The sequence below is a fragment of the Euwallacea fornicatus genome, chromosome 31 (assembly GCF_040115645.1).
Source record: "Euwallacea fornicatus isolate EFF26 chromosome 31, ASM4011564v1, whole genome shotgun sequence".
Classification (NCBI taxonomy): Eukaryota; Metazoa; Arthropoda; class Insecta; order Coleoptera; family Curculionidae; genus Euwallacea; species Euwallacea fornicatus.
In genome coordinates, this window is record NC_089571.1 from 1,830,366 (window position 1) to 1,846,841 (window position 16,476).

General features: G+C 35.7%; 3 protein-coding genes across 5 annotated transcripts; 2 read left to right on the top strand and 1 right to left on the bottom strand.

Annotated features, from left to right (window-relative positions):
• Window positions 1-2,522: 2,522 nt before the first annotated feature.
• LOC136348073 (protein phosphatase 1 regulatory subunit 42-like) lies at window positions 2,523-4,700 on the top strand. 2 transcript variants are annotated; one of them, XM_066298627.1, is made up of 6 exons: window positions 2,523-2,902; window positions 3,078-3,264; window positions 3,328-3,633; window positions 3,688-4,042; window positions 4,094-4,228; window positions 4,503-4,700. In XM_066298627.1, exons 2-6 carry the CDS (start codon window positions 3,193-3,195, stop codon window positions 4,625-4,627), a joined length of 993 nt encoding a protein of 330 aa, XP_066154724.1. In that variant the 5' UTR covers window positions 2,523-2,902; window positions 3,078-3,192; the 3' UTR covers window positions 4,628-4,700. The 2 variants fall into 2 exon arrangements, with proteins under 2 accessions (XP_066154724.1, XP_066154723.1); XM_066298626.1 differs by having other exon boundaries at window positions 2,523-2,797; window positions 2,857-3,264.
• Window positions 4,618-5,973, bottom strand: Prp38 (pre-mRNA processing factor 38). The gene is made up of 2 exons (XM_066298628.1): window positions 5,389-5,973; window positions 4,618-5,341 (listed from the first exon to the last, which is right to left on the bottom strand). The coding sequence occupies exons 1-2, from the start codon at window positions 5,854-5,856 to the stop codon at window positions 4,931-4,933; spliced, it is 879 nt and encodes a 292-aa protein (XP_066154725.1). The 5' UTR covers window positions 5,857-5,973; the 3' UTR covers window positions 4,618-4,930.
• A 387-nt stretch (window positions 5,974-6,360) lies between these two features.
• Mon1 (vacuolar fusion protein MON1 homolog) lies at window positions 6,361-9,316 on the top strand. Of its 2 annotated transcripts, XM_066298623.1 has the most exons (5): window positions 6,397-6,415; window positions 6,468-6,863; window positions 7,051-7,239; window positions 7,292-7,535; window positions 7,637-9,316. In XM_066298623.1, the coding sequence occupies exons 2-5, from the start codon at window positions 6,559-6,561 to the stop codon at window positions 8,348-8,350; spliced, it is 1,452 nt and encodes a 483-aa protein (XP_066154720.1). In that variant the 5' UTR covers window positions 6,397-6,415; window positions 6,468-6,558; the 3' UTR covers window positions 8,351-9,316. The 2 variants fall into 2 exon arrangements, with proteins under 2 accessions (XP_066154719.1, XP_066154720.1); XM_066298622.1 differs by having other exon boundaries at window positions 6,361-6,863.
• Window positions 9,317-16,476: the final 7,160 nt, after the last annotated feature.

Below are 16,476 nucleotides of genomic sequence, written 5' to 3' on the forward strand. Positions count from 1 at the left end.
TTCGAACACTCCGTAAACTGTTGCTCTCGAAGCCAGAAACGGTTGGTGGGGACACACATCGCTCGTCTTGAATAGAGGACTTTGTTAAAAAAATTATTTGCTTTACCCACGGAGTGGAGTAATGATGGCGCTTTGATGCTTTTACAAAAATATTCAGTAACATCTCCCTTGACGAGCAACTTCTATAATCAGACCTTTCTCATAACCGGACAGTTTTATGGACACCAACTCTTCCTCATAAGAGATTCTAATAAATATTTCTTTATTAAGCGGACTCTCTATTAAACGGACACGGACACTGAAGTTCGCTCCCTTTTCACATTTCTCCTCTTATAAATGGACATTTATTTAGTCCGCAACCAGGAAAGAATTTTCGAATGAAAGGCGCAGCGCTTTTTAAAATATTTAATGAATGACAACGTTTTGCCTGGCTGCCCGTCGTTCGTAGGGGAATTACCGGACTCACGAAACGCATATCAAATATGTACGTACCCATGCCACTATTTTTGTTTATTATACTTGTCCTAGTTAACACAACGTTCGACCTAGTTAATTTTTGAAGCAATAATTCTCCTTGTGTGTTTATAGCGTTTTTATGCTCGCAATGACTCGAACAAATCGTGTGTTAACTTTAACGGAAGACGGCGAGTAGAAGAAGTTTACGATACAAAAAAAAATTAATGTACGTAACTTGGGGGCTCGATTTAATACAGAAAAAGTCCAGACAAGTAGAGGGAACAACTATTAAAAAGTTGTATTACATCATTTAACTTAAAGCAGAAGAGATCATTCTTGAAAACTAAGACTTAACATCAGCAAACTCACGAATGGTTTGTTAAAGCCCGAAATAAAAATTTTCCTCTACAGGGCTTATGACGTGATCAAAAGTGAAAGAACTTACAGAAAAAATGGGGTACCGGGATTTCCGGGCTTCTTCTGGACGGCTTGAAAAATTTCGGATTGGAGACAACATTACGTTTAGTTCGGTTTCAGCACCGGCCGTTAGTGTCGATACGAAGGCCTTTTTGAAGAACGATATTTCGGCAGTACTGAAAAACTATAGGCCAAGAAACATCTACAATGCTAATGATACAACTTGGAGAGAATTTTTTATTTACGCACGACAATGCCCCACGGCATACCAGTAGAGTCGCGAAAAATACCTCGGAAACGGAGGGTATCGGAGTTTTAACGTGGCCTGCTTATTCTCCAGACCTGAGTCCCGTAGAACGTTTATTAAGGTTAGGGCTCGTCGGTGCAATTTGGGAAGTACAGAACAACTGATGCGGGTATTTCTTGAAGAACGGAGAAATCTTCCTCAAGAAGAAATTGAGAACCTTTTAAGAAGCACGCATTCGTCCTTGCGTTGAAGTTAGGGGTGGAAATACAGATTACTAAAACACTCAAGAAGTCTATAATTTCCTTTATAATTTGAATTTCTTATAAATCTTGCTTTTACACAACGAGAACTTTTAGTTTATTTTCGTTGTTGCATGCAGAATTGTTTTTTTTTCTTTGAATTCTTGCAATATAAATATGCTTTGGACCTCAACTTCAAATTTCTAGCACACATTTTCCGCCAAAAATCATTTCTTTGCAAAATACAGGATGATTCCATATAAGTTTGATCGGGTGTACATATGTAATACAAATCACGTATCTTTTCACTCATGGTACAGGCTTCATATCGGTACTGATGTCACGTGTTTTTTAAATCTATTTAATACAGGAATTCGTCAGATAAGAGTTCCTAACACCAATCGTTTAAAAACTTGAACATTATACCAACAATAACAATAATATCTGGTTCCTAATCCTGATCCTAAAGTACTGGTTATTTAACCAGTACTTTAGGTACTGGTTATTTAACCAATACTTTAGGTACTGGTTGCTTAACCAGTACTTTGTATATCGGCCGTCGGGTCAACCGAGACACGTTAAGAAATTAAGCAGCAATAGTGCAACAAAGTAACGCTGGGTTCAGACACTCAAATATATCTCCATTCTTTTTTAACATGTTAAATTGACATGACTTGTCATCTTACGTAAGGCGATTCTCAATCGTTACATTCTGCTACGTGAATAAAACGTTACGTAATTTCTACTACACCATGCGGCCCTAAATTGGTTCCCCCTCCATCTGCGTTAGCTTTTTAACAAATCGTTATTTTTCCAAAATTCAAAAGCAGCATTAAATGGGATCAAAAATACCATCTTCGGGCATCTGTTTACTTCTTTGAACGTTGGTTACGTCACCGATAGCGCTAAATGAACGATTTTTTTTTTAATTCAAGCCTGGGCCAATTGTAGGTCTTTCAAAACAACATTCAATGGTGATTCAAAATCAATCAATTAATTTTTGAGAAAAACACCTATAAATTTGATAAAATCCGCAATATAAACTCAATTAAATAATACTCAACAATGAAAAAACTTGTTTGTTAATGGAAAAAATGGTTTGTTTTCGTTTTTGTGCTAACAAACAGTCTCAGGCCATTGGTTTAACGATTATCTCCTTATTAACTAGCTGGCACAGCTGCTGTATACAATAAACAAATAGATATATTAGTTACGGACATGTACAATCTCTCAGGTGCTATAGGGTAAACTCTATTGCGTTTGATCGATCTCTGCCGCGCCGTTCACTAGTCTCGTTCTAATATCGTGATTTTCCACATGAGAAACAGTTAATTAAAGTGGCGACCATACATAATAAAATAAGTATTATTGTGATCACGACTCTTGCTTCACAACGAAATACGATAAATCCCAATGTAGCAAAGCTTCATGTAACATGGTAATGAACGGCAAGAGCGTTTGTTAATGAAGGACCATTAAAAATTGCTGTCTTTGCAGCGTCTTAAGCCTGATTATCAAGAAAGAATTATTTGAAATATAACACGTAAGTTAATCGTTGTGGAATGGACTTGCACAGCACAGATTACAGCGAGGTCTATTATACCTGATTTTTCGGCTGGGTAGCACATGTTAATTTAAAAATTATCCCGTGCGGGTTTTTGCACGAAAACAGAATTGAAAGCAGCTGCCGATATTGTATATTTCGTGTGAATTTTCAGAAAATTAGAGGCAATGAAATTTGAATTTTAATAAACATATGCAAACGCGCGAACGACCACAAAAAGCATCTACACGTAAAAACATACACTCAAAGGTTTCAAAGGGAGCCTGCCAATGAAGCGAAGGATATCTCCTGCCTGTCGTGCAACACATTTATACCTTCAGGAGAAACATCTTCCAAAAATAGTTAGCATTTAATCAACTCTTTAAACCAACTTCTGCATTGGCATATAACACTACGTATTTCAGCCCATTATAAAGAATGGAAGTTGCCTTCAGACGGTTTACTTGTACGACAATGAAATAACCAAAATTGAAAATTTAGAACCACTACCAAACCTGGAATACTTGTACCTGCAGAACAATCAAATAAATAAGATGGAAAATTTGTCCAGTATGCGCAAGCTGAAGAAACTTTATATAGGGAAAAATAAAATTGCCGTCTTGGAAGGATTGCAGTATGTGGACTCTTTACAGGAGTTGCACATTGAAAAACAAGATTTAGTAGATAACATGCACTTATGTTTCGATCCTAGGACCATAACGAACATCTCGGTAAAGTTCTCGGAATCTCACATTTTCACAAACATAAGTGAGCATATTTTATAGGCATCTCTCACAGTATTGAACATATCTCACAACAAAATAATTTCTCTAACATTTCTGACTCCATTAATACATCTCGTATACCTGGACGCATCTCACAATAACCTGGACGATGTCAAAGATGTATACCAAACTTTACGCAACTGGACAGAGTTACTCGAGGCTCAATTAATTGGAAATCCCGTGTGCAAGAAGCATCGCTATAGGGAGGACATTATAGCAAATACTTGTCAGTTAAAAGTGCTAGATGGCAAAGACATAACCGATTTGAGCAGGAGTTTTCTCAAGAAATTTGAAGATAGAAAAACGATGAGCGAGTCAAAGCACAATATTAGTAGAATCGATCATGTGATTAAAGGTAGATTGTAAATTTCAATTCCAACAGTGAAGCATAAAGTTATATTTTAAGGGATTCCCGGTAATTATCCAGAGTTTCTCAGGAAGGGAGTTACAGAGTCTTTAGTGAAGGAAATCAAATGTGAACAGTTGAAAGATTCACCTTCGTTTGATATAGCAGAGCCTGTACATCTTTCGTGGAACTTTTGTAAGTTTCAACTCTAATGCTGTTAACTTACTGATATTCATAGCAAAACGTTCTTCATTATTTTTACGACTTACACTTATTGCTTTTCATGTACTTATTTATCACACCACAGAGTGAATCAAGATGACATGATCCACCAATAATTTACAAGATCTGTCTTCACCTTACTCTTTAAATCGTATGAAACTGTGCAACCTTTTCTTCACATAACCATATCTACATCTATTAATGTGAATGAGATAAGTCATATTTCTACAGCAAAATTTACTTTCAGTACCTAAAAGAACACCCCTTACTCATCGACCAAGAGTATCAACATTACGGAACCTTAAGAGAGAAAATCACAATAATATGTTAGTAAAGAAGACCACGATTAAAATAAAAAACTCTTCATGTTAAAAGGATCGTCTATATTGCTTGTTTTTTCTTGAAAATGGGATCAGTGAGAACCAAAATTATCAAGTTTATTTGTCCTATTTAATGAAGTTAAATGGTAATAAAGTAATACATTTTTTTTCATTTGGAAGTAGATATTCAATTTGTAGTTTTATTACTTACTTCATATTATTTATACTTATTTCTGTGTAAACAACACAAATTACAATCTTAAATTATTCATAGTAAATTCTCTTTATTTCAAAGTTAGAGGTTAACTACAAAATAAATCCTCCGATCAACTATTTACTCACGAAGAAATTGAATTTATCTGCGTTTTCGATCACTATCCTTCTCGCGCCTCTCCCTCTTTCTCTCCCTATCTTTGTCTCCTCGGTCTCTCCTCTCTCGGTCGTTATCCCTCTCCCTCCTCTCTTTATCTTTATCCTTTTTATGCTCGTTTTTATGTCTATCTCTCTCCCTGCTTCGACTTCTGCTTCTATTTTTCTGTCTCTCTCTTTCTTTGGATCTGCTCCTTTCCCTTTCTCTCTTTCTTTCCTTTTCCTTGTGTGGCTTGCTAGTACTTTCCTGTATAACATCATTTTTAGCAAATTCGGGCTCTTCCATTTCGATGTCCTCATCTAAATCATCTTCTAAAGCTGACACTTTGGCCTCAATTTCATTATTTTCCTCAAGAATGTGTCTCTTCTGCACCCTTGGCAGAATTACGTCACATACCTAAATAGCTAATAAATATTTTTTTTTGGAGAAACTTAAGCTCTTACCCTTTCTTCTCGTAACAATTCGTCAATGAACTCATCCATATGGATAAGCTCGAATTCAGCTTGTCGGTTTTGTCTCCTTAACTTGCGGTTGTCATTATAAAGGGGTTCTAAATATTTGTAGCAATCCAGTGATGATCCAGTGAGCCTCATGTAAAAAGCCCCTAAAGCACGCACATACTTAAATTCCTCATTCTTGATGAACTCAACTACGATATCTTTCTCGGGCTGGATTTGCAACATCTTCAAGGTGAGGCAAAGGAATGGGGTCGGTTTGATGTTGCCACCATAAACCCCGCCTATGAAGCGTAATTCCATTGCTTTATCCACGAGGAGCTCGGCGGTGAGGGCAAAACATTCCTCTTTCCAGTATTTAGAGTCATATATTCTGGAACGTATGATTTTTTCGACTAAATATTGCGGATTAGTTCCGTGAACTGATTTCGCGTCTTTGACAGTTCTATTGGCCATATTATTGAGTTAAATTTCCAATGCACAGATGAAAAATCTTAAATTAACCGAGAAATATTCGTTTTAAAATGCATTTGTCTAGATTTGTGAATATGTAAATAAAAACAAATAAATTGAGGTTAGATTTACCGGAACGTCTAAATTTTAATATAACATGTGTCACGTGTCATGTGTATCAGGATAAGTGATTCAAAACGATTTAAGCTCTGAGCTGTACCCGTAGGGCACACGTTTATATTATCAACACCTTTTTATTATATGGATATTGATTTTATAAGGATTCAAGGTGGTAGATTAGGTCGGGTTAGGTGGGCAAGAATCACCCTTCAGAATTGTGAGTCTAGAAAATTCCTGTCTTTTCACTTTATATTTTTAAGTAGAAATAAGGATCCGCTACACCACTCCTATCGATTTTGTTTTTCTATGATCTTCTTGCACTTTCTACTCCTTTACGGTACCTTTTGCACTTTTCCTTTTCTTGTCTCTTTTATCGTATTCATTTGTGTTTCATCAGCTGACGCTGCTGACTGTCGCTGGAGTGAGGTAAACAAAATTCGAGGTTAGTAGTTTTGTTTGATTTTTGATTTGAGTTTAATTAATTTCAAATAAAGTTATAAACCCCACAATGCCCCATTATCTCCTGCAAGTCAAATTCTCCTAATTTAATTGCAAACAAAATATTTGGGATAATCACTAACCGAGATGTCAGACATCGACGTAGAACCAGGGGCTGCCCGTGACAGTGTCTTGGTCGCCTCAGGTTCTTTTGATAATTTCGAGCAAATGAGTTCCAGTTTAGAAGAAATTAAGAATGGCAACTTGGAGGCTAATGATGAGGATCTGAATTTGAACGAACCCGGACAGGAAGACAATCAAGAAGAGACTCAAAATAAAGATGAAAATGGGGTGGATAAGGGGGAGGATGAAGATGAAACTTCTTTAGATTGGACTTCTAAGAAGAAGCATATTTTTGTTTTGAGTGCAGCTGGCAAGCCTATATATTCAAGGTAAAGTTACATCATACACTTTTAATACAATTAATGTCAGTATTAATTAGTAAACAATTTGCAGCAATTTATTTACTCAAACATTAGCTTCATAGAGTTTTATTTCAAGCCAGGAAATATATACTAGATAAACATAGTTATTATATCTAATTAGCTTATCAAATAATTCATAAAATATAATTTACAGATATGGAAATGAAGATAAACTAGCCTGGTTATTTGGGGTAATGCTTGGTTTATTCAGATACAGTCGAGACAGTATAAAAAGTATTCATGCGGGAGATACCACCTATGTGTTCTTATCTAAAAAGCCATTAATATTAGTAGCTGTATCAAAGACTGGTGAAAATGTTAGTCAACTTATTTTACAACTAAAGTAAGTTCGTAGTGCTGTCTACAATAAATAATACTAATTTAGAATATTTTAGTTATGTATTTAATCAAATAGTTAGCATGTTAACATTGCAAAAAATTACAAAAACTTATGAGGAAAGGCCAAACTATGACCTCAGAAGGATGTTAAGGGGGGTTGATAGGTTAATAGATCATCTTTTGAATTTCTCTGAAACAGAGCCGGCCTTCACACTTGGAGCAATACAGTGTCTTCCACTTGCTTTATCTGACAGGGATTCCATTAGTAAAGCTATTAAGGATGCCTGTGGTAAAATTAAGGTAAATCCAAAACAGTCAATACGATATTATTTTCTTTGTTTTTATTTTTAATTAATATCTCATTCTTCTGAGAGACGATTTACAGGTAAACATTTTTTCAGAATTTAGTCTTTGCAATTCTCCTTGGCAACAATCGACTAATCACCCTTGTACAAATGAAAAAATACCACCTCCATCCAGCAGATATACACCTAATCTTCAATATAGTGCAGGCCACTGAAAGTTTTAAATATTCCGAAAATTGGACTCCTCTATGTTTGCCGCGATTCGACAACAGTGGGTACTTATATGTGCATGTTTCATACCTTGCAGAAGACTGTCAAGCCTGTCTATTGTTGCTAACTGTGGAGAAAGATGTGTTCTTTCCTCTCAGCAATGCAAAACAAAAAATAGTTGAAAAATTGAGAATTAATGGCAGCATGCAACATATTAACACCTCTTTATCAACTCTGGAGGAAAGTGCGTTAGCTTCAGGATTTCCTGAATTGCGTCATTATTTGTATAAATGTAAATCAACAGCTCAGTTTTACCAGCCCGCCGTATGTCCACCCTATAGCAAAGATAAAGTGAAGTTAATTGAACTTTATAAAAGGGCCCACCAAAAGACGCATTGCAATAGCAGACCGTTGAAACTTAGTTTTGAAAGGTCAAGTGAAGAGGTGGTTTTTTCCTGGGATACTAAAGGATTTGAGTTATATGTGGTGTTTGAGCCTTTAATTGATACAGCAAGTGCGATACTTTGTGTGACGAAACTTCTGAATTGGATTAAGAAAAAAGAGGATAAATTGTTTCATTTAAATGCTTATACATTTTAGTTAAGGTGAGTTGCAAGGAGTTAAACGTGTATTTGTCACGATTAGTGGAGATTTGAAATAGTTCATTCTGAAGTGATAAGGTGATTAGTGAGTTCAAGAATGAAATAGCTCAAAAGCTAGGTTGTGTAAATAAATGTATTGTCTCATTTACTTCCTAATTTAACGTTGCGGCTGTGCTTGTTTCTACAAATGTATCTAATTTATTTTTTTTGGTGGACTCGAATAGAGACTAGAATACTTTTTGGCCTCTGCGTACAAAAAATTAACGATTCTCTTATTGCAATAGATACTATGCTCTTTTTCGTAGGTTACGTAAACATATCCTCGTGCATTATGAGTACTACAGATGAAGGTATGCGAGATATTTTTTAGATACACACTTAGGTAAAGTTTTCGAAAATGTGCTAAAAATAGTTTTATTTATCTATGAGCGTCCGAAACAGTAATTCTCCTATGCTATTATTTACTTATCAAGTTTAGGTAATTAACGAACCAAACGATCACAAATTTATTTATCTGAGAACTTGTTAGGTCACGGTTAATATTTATGCTTACGATCGTTTAGCTAATATAAAAATATATAAGCATAATTATTTAAAATATTTATTTTGTCGTATATCTATTTCACTAGCTTATTAAGAAGTATATAGGTTTATGGCTTTATGCTGTGATAACCTCGCCTTGTTTCAAACTGAAACACAATTGGAATTCAGAACTTTTTCCTCTGAATTTTATTACTATAATTGCATCAGAAAATGTCTGGCCTAATTTGAGCCGGGATGGTAGATTGGTCTTCGTATATTGTGTAATACGTTTGGAAATTATGTTCATAATATAAATTATGAAGTAGGTATTATCGTAAGAGGGCACATCTTTGTAAGCATTCGTGCAATATTTAATTTTACGAATAAATGAAATTTAGACCCGCGAAATCACACATATGTAACTATAGAATTTTTAGAAGTAGTGACTTGTTTCTTTTTGAATATAAATCGGAACCCCTAACTACAGATATGTTACGACTACCGGGCCACCTCCCACATCTCGGAACAATTTTACACTTAAAGCAGGTTCAAGTGGTCTCCCGACTAAACAACTGTATGTACCCACAGAGAAACTTCTAGCAGAAACAAAAAATAAAGTTACGTAAGACATTCCAAGTGCCCTTCCACTTCCAAGCGGACACATATTTGTGTAAAGGATGTTCGAAGAACAGTTAAATACTTAAAGTTTATTCTATAATAAATAATTGTAAATAAATGTTTCAGTAAAGAATAACCTTCCATATCTCTGAAATCGGTACTTTGCGGGCCCATGTTTACCAAGACTTTTTTGTTTATTTTGATTCATACATATATTGCGTCTTTAAATATTTTACACTTCCTTTTTAACACCCTGTACATTGGTAATGGTTGCACTAATGTCACAATAAATTAATGAAACGCAGTTAACATTGACAAAGTGCAATATAGTTCAATATGCACGCGATCTCACGTTCTGTTTCGTTTGATGCAGTATGCGGAGCACATTTATAACCATTCAATCGGAAGTCTTGCACGTGCTGACCCCACAAATATAATTGTTTTGACGGGCTATCGTTGAGATGTGCTTGGAGTAAAGAACTCCTCGGAAGAAGCACATTATTTTTAATAGCATATTCTACGTAAAAATGGTGTCCCAACAAGGTGTTAGCCTTGGTCACTTTCGGGTTGGTTCAGAAACTACAGGGCAAAGTTAAAAATGCGATATTCAACCTTCTTTTATTTTCTAGAAAGCAATAAAATCTAAAGCAAAATTTAAACCACCTATGAATTTTTCATAAAATTCTTTGCTTATTTAACCGGTTCTGCATCTTTCGTGGTGACTAACGTCCTTCGTATATGTACACAGAATCAATTTGGAACACGTTGTGTGCAGTGTGTCCGGGTTAAGGGTTTACAACTCTTGTAAAATCTTTATTGCTTGACCCATTTTGACGTCCTTTTGTTAATTAGATATTCGGAGTGCGCATTCGTCCAGTGGGTGCGATGATTCATCACCCATAGTCATGACCAACTGCGTGCATTTTTATGGGATCAAATTTCGAAAAGCACTATGAGGCCGTTTTTTAGGATAGAGATGGAGACAAACCTTCAATAAAAGTGACCTGAAACCGACCTGTACCGATTTCCATTTTCCTGCCATACAGGGCGTTCGAGGAAACCAATAAAACATGCTTTTTATAATTAACAAGTTTTAAAATCTACAAAAAAATGATTTTACCAGTCCTCAGTAGTTTTTAAACGGAACGTTTACTCAACGATGGATTGCGAGAAGAGAGCCGATTGAATGACCTGCACGTTTCCGAGATTTGTCTCCGATCGACTTTTTTATGGGGTCGTTTAAAGTCAAAAATTTATGCGATACAACTGAAATCACTTGACGACTTGCGGCAATGTATTGTGCGCGAATGCAATCGTGTAGTTCCAAAAGTGTTCAATAATGTCAAAGCGTATCTTGAACTACTGTTCGGAGGTCGATGGTGATCATTTTCCGCATCTAAAAAATTTTAATAATTGATGAGTGAAATCCATAACATCGCTTTAAACCGTTAATTTATCAAAAACTGATTGTTCAAAATCAAAAAATGAGGTGGCAATTAAATGTCATTTGATGTGATACCCCTTTCCGTTTGAGCTGTTTTGAGCGAAAATCATCCCCACTTAGAGGTAAACCGGGGAAAAAGATTATATCTTAGAAATCTGAACCCCTTTGAAATTAAAGTTGGTGGGTTCGAGAATTTTAGTGTTTTTCTTCCTCATACGACAGAAAACTTCGGTGGACCACGTTGTTAGATTTGAGCGTGACGTATAAAAAAGAGAAAATATACTTCCTTGGAAGTAAACTTTAAGAATCACAATCATTCGTTTAACGATTTTCATCACGAGAGGTATCGATAATGCAAATTTGAAGAAAATTGCAATAATTGAAACTAAAAAAACACTTTTTGACAAAACAAAGAGAACTCCTCAGACATATAATTAAGAACGAGATATTAAAAAAAATACAATATTAGAAAAGCAAACAAACAAAACCTAAAATAACTAGTAACAAGCTGGGCAGTCTCTATTTTTGTCTACTTCCAAACAGCGATGTGGTATAAATTTAATTAATGCTCGACAAGGTTTCTCAGGAATGGACTACCACATTTGGTTAACAACCACGAGGAAATCTGGAATGTTCTTGATGTTGTGTTGCCTCAGAGTTAAAGTCTTCTTTACGTCGTTCGAGAAATTTTTAATCGGATTAAGATCCGAACTACAGAAAGGCCCCTTTAGAAGGGGCACAGAATTCTGGTCGAATCAAGCACGAACACCAACTTCCGTATGTTTAGGATCGTTGTTTTGCTGAAATTTCCAAATTACAAGCGGATTCTCTTCGACATACGGAAGCGTTACAGTCTCCATAATATTTTTATATCGGACCTGATTCATAATCTCCTCAATTTTATGAACAACCTTAAATCTGAATCGATCCACTTCTATGTTTAACCATGATTACGGTGTACTTAGAGTCGCATTCCTGGTTTGAGAGACGCCGCTCATACTGCCTCCCTTCTAATGCTGCCCGATTTATTTTTGTCTCATCGGATCAATGAAAGTTCTTCCACTGGGACAGGACCCCTGCCTTATGGTCCTTAGCAGAGTGTATTCCGGCCATGTGATTTTTTTTGAAATCATAAGTTTTTACGCCTATCTTGTCCTCGTAAGCTGGCTTCATTCCGACGACGGATAACGTGGGGCTCTGTTTGCACAATTTTCTGGAAAAATCTCTTTCTAGCTATCAACTATCGTCATTGTTGGGATATCGGCAAGAATATATCACATTTTGCCTTCCTGTTTCGGAATCCGATTTTCCATAAATTTTTTTTACGTGGTAGGTTTTGTGTAGTTACGTGTTCCTGAAGATGCTCAACAGCACGAAAAACTCCCTGTTCTAGAGCATTTTTCCAGAACCACCTTGCAATTTCTTTATGTAACCCGCAGAAGATCTCAAATTAATAATGATTTCTCTAAGTTGTCGTCTGCCACTTTTTGATTTTTCCATTGTTTCCTACATTTAATCAGCTCTCAATATTTAAATCCTTTAAACGTTTTCATAAATTACCACCAAAAGGTATGCTAAACTGGCAAATCAACATTGTTCTTAATTTGGTGTGCGTTTTCCATTAACACTTGAAATGTAGTCGTTGTTTTAGTATTTTCGTAAAACATGGATATTCTATCGCCGTCAGATTCTATATTCTAGTTTCTTGTAAAACAGAAACTCGGGGATTCCACAGATACTTTGAGAAGATCGATTCTTCAGTGTTGCCACATTTTCTCAATATACCGCGATTCCAGTAAAATAAATTGGCGTTCTTAATTCCATCGGCGCCACTGTAGGTGTAGAACCATCAAGCGGAAGGTGACAAAATGAGGCACATTTCGTCAACTCGTTGAATATCAGAGAGAATTCCATGACAGAACTTGGAAAAGAAATTTCTCTGTTGTTTTTAGGTTTAAAAAAGTCTAAAATTAGTTCTTTGGGAATATATATTCTTGGGGGTATTCACTAGAATTAAAAGTGTAGAGAGTATGGTGCATTTACAACGTTAAAGCTGCTAAAAAAACGTAATTAAATTCTAAAATATACATTAAAAATTATCATTTGGTCTCCAGCATTTTGCACACGCTACATGAAACACGGTAGAAATTGTTTACTTTTCGCCCGCACTGTATGGGATACCTACTCGATCTACTGTATGTGTGGTGTGTGGGCCTATCATATAGGTAGATATCTGTAAAATCATAAATCTAAATTTTTGCGGAATAATTTTGCTGGTTATGGAAAAATACCGCATTTATATAGACGTAGGTATATAGTTATTTAGTATGTAGGCAGACATTATTCCAATGTAAAAAGTTTTCGTACAAAATTCAGTGCTCAACTGTACAGAGTGTTTCAGAAAAAACGGATAAAAGTTCATCACAACTTCATCCGGTGAATATGAGACGATTTATTACTTAAGGGAGTTACAAATTGATCGTTACTGAGACACAGGATACTACTCCTGGTATTTACTATGTTCATTGAATTGTTTAATTCTTCATTCCTCAGCTTTCCACATATTCTTTGTACATATTTTTATAATCTCTGTAATTCAATCCTACAAAGCGACAAAATCCCTGGAGGGCTGTTTTCCATTTTCAAGCAAAGAGATATCACCTAAACGTACCTCGTCGGATGCAGTGAAGTGAAATTTTGGTGGTCTGAGTTAACTAGAATTTACCTTTTCCAGAAATTAGTGTCGTAATTTTCCAATTTTACCACACGGTCTTAATCGTACGGAAATTATTTTGTTCCGTTGATGATGGAAAGTGATCGAACCACGTTTATTCGTTAAGCATATTTAACGAATATACAATGTAGCAACAACAAGAAATATAGCATAATATACAAGCTAGTTTACGCTTCAAAAATACTACAGGGTGTTCAAAAATTCTTTTCAAATCGAATCTTGCCAAGGCTCCCATTGACAATGCTGTCTACTCTTTCTTCATAGTTTTTACGTAGGTGCTTTGTCTATTACGAGAAAGGTGCGGATACTATTAGAAATAGTGAGAGTATAGAGTACAAGTTATTATTAACTATAGTATAATAGGTACGGTATCGGATCGGCGGTAGTACAGTGATTGGCCCAGGCTTCATGTGACAACAATACCTTTTTGATGTAATTCTTACCCCACGAGGGTAGATAACATAAATAAGACACTCGACTGGGTGCCTGATAAAGAATTAACTTCCCATTTAATTCCTTTAATTTACTTTATTAATATAAAGTTAAATAATATTTAATTTTGACATTAGAACAAAGGTTCGTTCCCCTTCCGTTTTAGGAATAGAGCTTGAAAATGGTCTCGCTGCTGCCCCCCATGTGATACATCCCCCCGTACGTGACATAAACTTCCCTATTCTAAATGGGGTTCCCTAATTTTTTTTGTCACTCTTAGATCTGTCGTTACGTTTTGAAGTAGTTAGCTTCTATCTTTAAAATTGATCGTTTTCAAATTATTTCGAAAAATGTGAAAATTTCGACAGCCACAAGGCCCCACGGAAGTCGGTGTTGTTCCCCATCTCTGCGAATTTCGCAATCGGCCGTTTGGGGCTGTGAGAGGACCTAAGAAGCTACCTTTTAACATATACGAATTTGAGAAAAAGTCTTTCACAACCGTCGAAATACGCCTCTGGATTTTTTTCGCACGTCAATGACTTGTTTATATCAAGTAGAATATCTCGATTTTCTCTCAGTGTTCAAAATTCAAAAATCCAAGTGTAGAAAGAGTGAGAAATCCCTTGCGGTACATCCTAATACCTATTTTTGGTCGTTTATCAAATTGAAAATAAATTTGAATCATGTTCTGTTTCTCTCTTTGGGACTTAACCACATTGGGAGCCATTTTGGCCAATCTAAAATTAAACTGTACAAAAAATACATTATAAAAGTTTTTGATTGATCTTTTTTCTTTTTTTTTTATCAAGTATAAAAGTTTGATGACGTCATTCATAGCATGACTCACATTGGGACTTTTCGTTCGAAATAAACGAATTATTGACGTTTGAAATCGTGCAAGTTCGGAAGCGTGTTTCGAGGGTTGTAGAAGACTTTTTGTCAAATTCAAATATGTCAAATTTAAATATGTCAAATTCAAATATGTCAAATTCAGATAAGTCAAATTCAAATATGTCAAAACGTGTCTTATAAGGTCTTCTCCTGATCGTAAAAAGCCGATTCAGAAATTCACAACGGTTAGGGAACAACGCGAATTTCTGTGGGGCATTGCAGCTGTCAAAATTTTCCAAATTTCTTGAACAACTCGAAAACGGTAAATTTTAAAGGTGAGATTATTTACACAAACCCACCTTAAAATTTAACGAGGAATCTAAATATACCAAAAAAATACCTGGACTCCATTTGAAATAAGGAAGTTTATGTCACGTGCGAAGGAGCCGATCGTGTGGGGGAGGACATGGAGGCCACTCTTAACGTTTACTCTCAAAATAAAGCAGGGTTTCGTTCGAACGTTCTCGTTATTTTTGAAAATAAAGAAATTATATGGGGAGTAAATTGCTGATGGGACGCCTTGTGTAAAATATTGCTCCATTTTGGGATTTTTTTCAAAATTTTTACAATTCATGTAACGTGGCTTTTTTCAAAAATCGCATTACTTTAATTCCCAAGTTCACTTAATCGTTATTTCGAAACGCAGCGAGTTCGCATCTACTTTACGATTTCCCTGCAAAAATCTAAATATCAACGGTGTACGTTCCGGCAACCCTTAAGCTGCACAGGACCTCCTTTGAAATTCGAATGTAACCCGACGATGAACTAGATTTAATTGATCAACTTCATTGCTGTCAAAGGCCCCGGCGAGGTTACAAGTTCACCAGATTAAAGTCGAACCTAATTGTAGAACATCCCATTGGCCAAGAGAGGTGAACTATTAAACTGATTAACATACAACAGAACGGCGACGGTACAAGACATATCTTGAAGTCGATTGTTGGAGACAGAATTCTAAAAAAATCCCCCGACATTACAGAGCGGTGCCTACGTATAGGTGGGTGTAGGAAGACGTATGTAAATTTCTTATTATTATATTATTTGCTTAGTTAATGAATAAGCTAATAATAGTCCAGTAATAAAGATCAGTTCGGAACGAAATTGATGGCACCCACATCTCAAGTTGTTGAAACTTACCAGTCCCAAGGGGCATGCAGCCATTGACAAATATTACTAATGCAGATATAAATTCGTATCAAGCAGATCTGCGGTTAAGCGAACGATCTTTACTCCTTATGAATATTTCCTAAATGCATCTTTTGACCTTCAAAATTACCATGATTCCACATTTGTATTCAAATATGGGTTTATTTCCTTTACAGCTACGAGGGTACCATAAGAGATGTTTTCCCATTCGCGAGCCATGCAAAAATGGGACCGGAGAAATTTTGATTTCACTTGGTATCATCGCAAAAACATATAAAGAATATCGATAATGATCTATTTATAATCAAAACAACTGAAATATAAGGCTGCAAACACA

What these genes read in the sequence shown, in the direction of transcription:
- LOC136348073 (XM_066298627.1), top strand. Translation starts at nt 3,193, where the DNA reads ATGAAGCGAAGGATATCTCCTGCCTGTCGTGCAACACATTTATACCTT. An exon ending in AGAAACATCTTCCAAAAATA is followed by an intron (nt 3,265 to 3,327) that starts GTTAGCATTTAA and finishes TACGTATTTCAG; the next exon opens with CCCATTATAAAGAATGGAAG. An exon ending in GGACCATAACGAACATCTCG is followed by an intron (nt 3,634 to 3,687) that starts GTAAAGTTCTCG and finishes CATATTTTATAG; the next exon opens with GCATCTCTCACAGTATTGAA.
- Prp38 (XM_066298628.1), bottom strand. Translation starts at nt 5,856, where the DNA reads ATGGCCAATAGAACTGTCAAAGACGCGAAATCAGTTCACGGAACTAAT. An exon ending in AATTGTTACGAGAAGAAAGG is followed by an intron (nt 5,342 to 5,388) that starts GTAAGAGCTTAA and finishes TTAGCTATTTAG; the next exon opens with GTATGTGACGTAATTCTGCC.
- Mon1 (XM_066298622.1), top strand. Translation starts at nt 6,559, where the DNA reads ATGTCAGACATCGACGTAGAACCAGGGGCTGCCCGTGACAGTGTCTTG. An exon ending in CAACTTATTTTACAACTAAA is followed by an intron (nt 7,240 to 7,291) that starts GTAAGTTCGTAG and finishes AGAATATTTTAG; the next exon opens with TTATGTATTTAATCAAATAG. An exon ending in ATGCCTGTGGTAAAATTAAG is followed by an intron (nt 7,536 to 7,636) that starts GTAAATCCAAAA and finishes ACATTTTTTCAG; the next exon opens with AATTTAGTCTTTGCAATTCT.